The 2,498-nt window shown below is 37.9% G+C and overlaps 1 protein-coding gene across 1 annotated transcript in view; it reads right to left on the reverse strand.

Moving 5' to 3' along the window:
• Nucleotides 1-315: 315 nt before the first annotated feature.
• The window catches only part of LOC110460693 (ectonucleoside triphosphate diphosphohydrolase 7-like), a 15,914-nt gene continuing 13,731 nt past the window's right edge, over nucleotides 316-2,498 (reverse strand). The window contains exons 9-10 of the mRNA XM_021513746.1: nucleotides 1,975-2,136; nucleotides 316-1,273 (exon numbers count right to left, since the gene is read on the reverse strand). Of these exons, the coding sequence (XP_021369421.1) occupies nucleotides 1,039-1,273; nucleotides 1,975-2,136 (397 nt within the window). The 3' untranslated portion in view covers nucleotides 316-1,038. The remainder of the gene's footprint in view (nucleotides 1,274-1,974; nucleotides 2,137-2,498) is intronic.

A 2,498-nucleotide genomic window follows, 5' to 3' on the forward strand; every position in this document is an offset into this window, starting at 1 on the left:
TAAATAACGTCCTCATCACAGATCAGAACAAATATGTGTTAAATTACACAATAATTTCATTATATCACATACAAATTAAAACAACTGATGGTATATACGTTTGCCTGTATGCACAGGATTCTAGCTTAAACAGTGCTTCATTTTAGACAGGTTACACTGTAAGCCAATCTGAACCCGTTTAACTATTTGGTGGGTGTATACAATGGTGGAATCGGTGTTAAAGTTTTTGTTTACTTGTTTGCCGGGCTCGTTACAGCCAGGGTTGTACGAAGACAGTTAGTGTTCATGTGCGTTCAAGCCATGAGCTTACATGTAGTGAGTAGCACTGTCATGAGTCAATGTGTAAAGTAGTCAGTCGGCTATACTTGTGTATATTGTTGAATTCAATGTTTAGTTTCTTATAAGAAACGTATCCTTTGGTAATCAACTTTGACTATAACATGTGTTGATTTTCTGTTTGTTTTACATAGTTATGTAAAGCACTTTTACGTGTAAAACTTTACACTGTCTATTATATAAATGCTGTATGCATGTGTGATCATTCGTAATTGAATTGTCTAGGTCAGGTTTGGGAGGTATTTTCTATGCTGACAAGTATCACAATACCAGTAGAACCTCTGTGAGGTACTATTTACACTAGCATGTATCACAATGCTGTTATCAGTTCCTCGACAATCAAGTTCACAATGCTGTCATCATCTAGGACAATCATGCGTACTGGTAACTAGAGGGATTCTCGTCATTGTCATCAGTTCCAGGACAATCATGCGTACTGGTAACTAGAGGGAACCTCGTCATTGTCATCAGTTACAGGACAATCATGCGTACTGGTAACTATACGGATCCTCGTCATTTTTATCAGTTACAGGACAATCATGCGTACTGGTAACTAGAGGGAACCTCGTCATTGTCATCAGTTACAGGACAATCATGCGTACTGGTAACTAGACGGATCCTCGTCATTTTTATCAGTTACAGGACAATCATGCGTACTGGTAACTAGAGGGATCCTCTTCATTGTCATCAGTTCAAGGACAATCATGCGTACTGGTAACTAGAGGGATCCTCATCAGTGTTGAAGAAGGAGTGTGAAGGCACTCTTTTCAAATCTTTCCGAGTTGGACACAGTCGCACTTGAAGGCGGTGCATGTATAACAGGATGGCCATCACCACAACAAAGATACACACGATTATCACGTAACTATTATACAGAGACCAGGAACTCTTCACATTGGAGGGCTGGGCATGCTGAGTTTCAAATCTTTCTACATCCCTGAAAAAACATGAGATACGTTGAAAATGAATTAATAAAGGATATGTTGATATTATAACATGTTGGTAAATATTGACCTGAAATGTTATAAATGATATTAAAATGATACCTTTCCATCCTTATTCCATCCTTATACAGGCAACCAGATAAAGAACTCCAAATTGAAATGCCAGGGGAACTAATAACTCAAAACTGAAGAGCTTAAAGGGAACTAACTTATTACAGAAGAGCTAAGGGCATTAACTCAATACAGCAGAGTTAAGAAACTTACTTAATGTTGTCGAGTCAAGGAGGCAAACTTAAAGTTACATCACTAGAAATCAATGTAACTAAAAAACAGATTGGCTATGTAAAGTAATCTGTTTACACAATAACCCGACTCCAATATAAGAAGGAGCTGTTTACACAATAACCCGACTCCAATATAAGAAGGAGATGTTTACACAATAACCCGACTCCAATATAAGAAGGAGATGTTTACACAATACCAAACAGTTGAACTGGTTGGACTAGAGTTGTTTGTTTATGAAATAAGGTTGGACCTAGTTATCTGAGGCTGCTTTCAGGCCAGCCTTGCAAAGCTTGCATAAACTTGTGCAGGTCTGCCAGGATTCATACTAAAAATGTTACGAACTGGTTATTCCACATAAACGAAGAGGCCCTAGGTTTCCCTGAAAGATAAGTCATTTGTGTGAACTTACCTGAGAGGCAAGTAACGGGTGCGATGTATGAGGGCCCCTAGTGTCCACTGGATGTCCCTGCTGTTGATGAGGTTAACTGAGTGGAGTTGGTGGTAGGTCTGTGGAAACTTAAGACCTTGGTGAAGAACAGAGGTCATCCATGCTGACTTGAAACACTGCAACCTGTATAAAAACAGTTAATATTAATCTAAACAAACAGGTTAATTTTTAATCTACACAAAAATAGTCAAAAATAACTAAACAAGAGGCCCAAGAGGGCCTGTATCGCTCACCTGAATATTTAAGCAGTCATAGCAAAATATTCTCATTAAATATTATATTGCACTAAAAATATTTCCCTCACAAACTTTGTTGGCTCCATCTGTTGAAACTACCAGCAAAATATTATTATAAGATTCTATGCTTTTTGATTCTTCTTCAGAAGTTGCTTGACATATTTTTCCCTGTGATCTTGTAAGTAGGTCAATGTCATTTTCCTTCTCAAATTGGTTAGCTCTATTCCAAAAAGCTACCAGCCAAATCTT

This window comes from Mizuhopecten yessoensis, unplaced genomic scaffold (genome assembly GCF_002113885.1).
Source record: "Mizuhopecten yessoensis strain PY_sf001 unplaced genomic scaffold, ASM211388v2 scaffold10455, whole genome shotgun sequence".
Classification (NCBI taxonomy): Eukaryota; Metazoa; Mollusca; class Bivalvia; order Pectinida; family Pectinidae; genus Mizuhopecten; species Mizuhopecten yessoensis.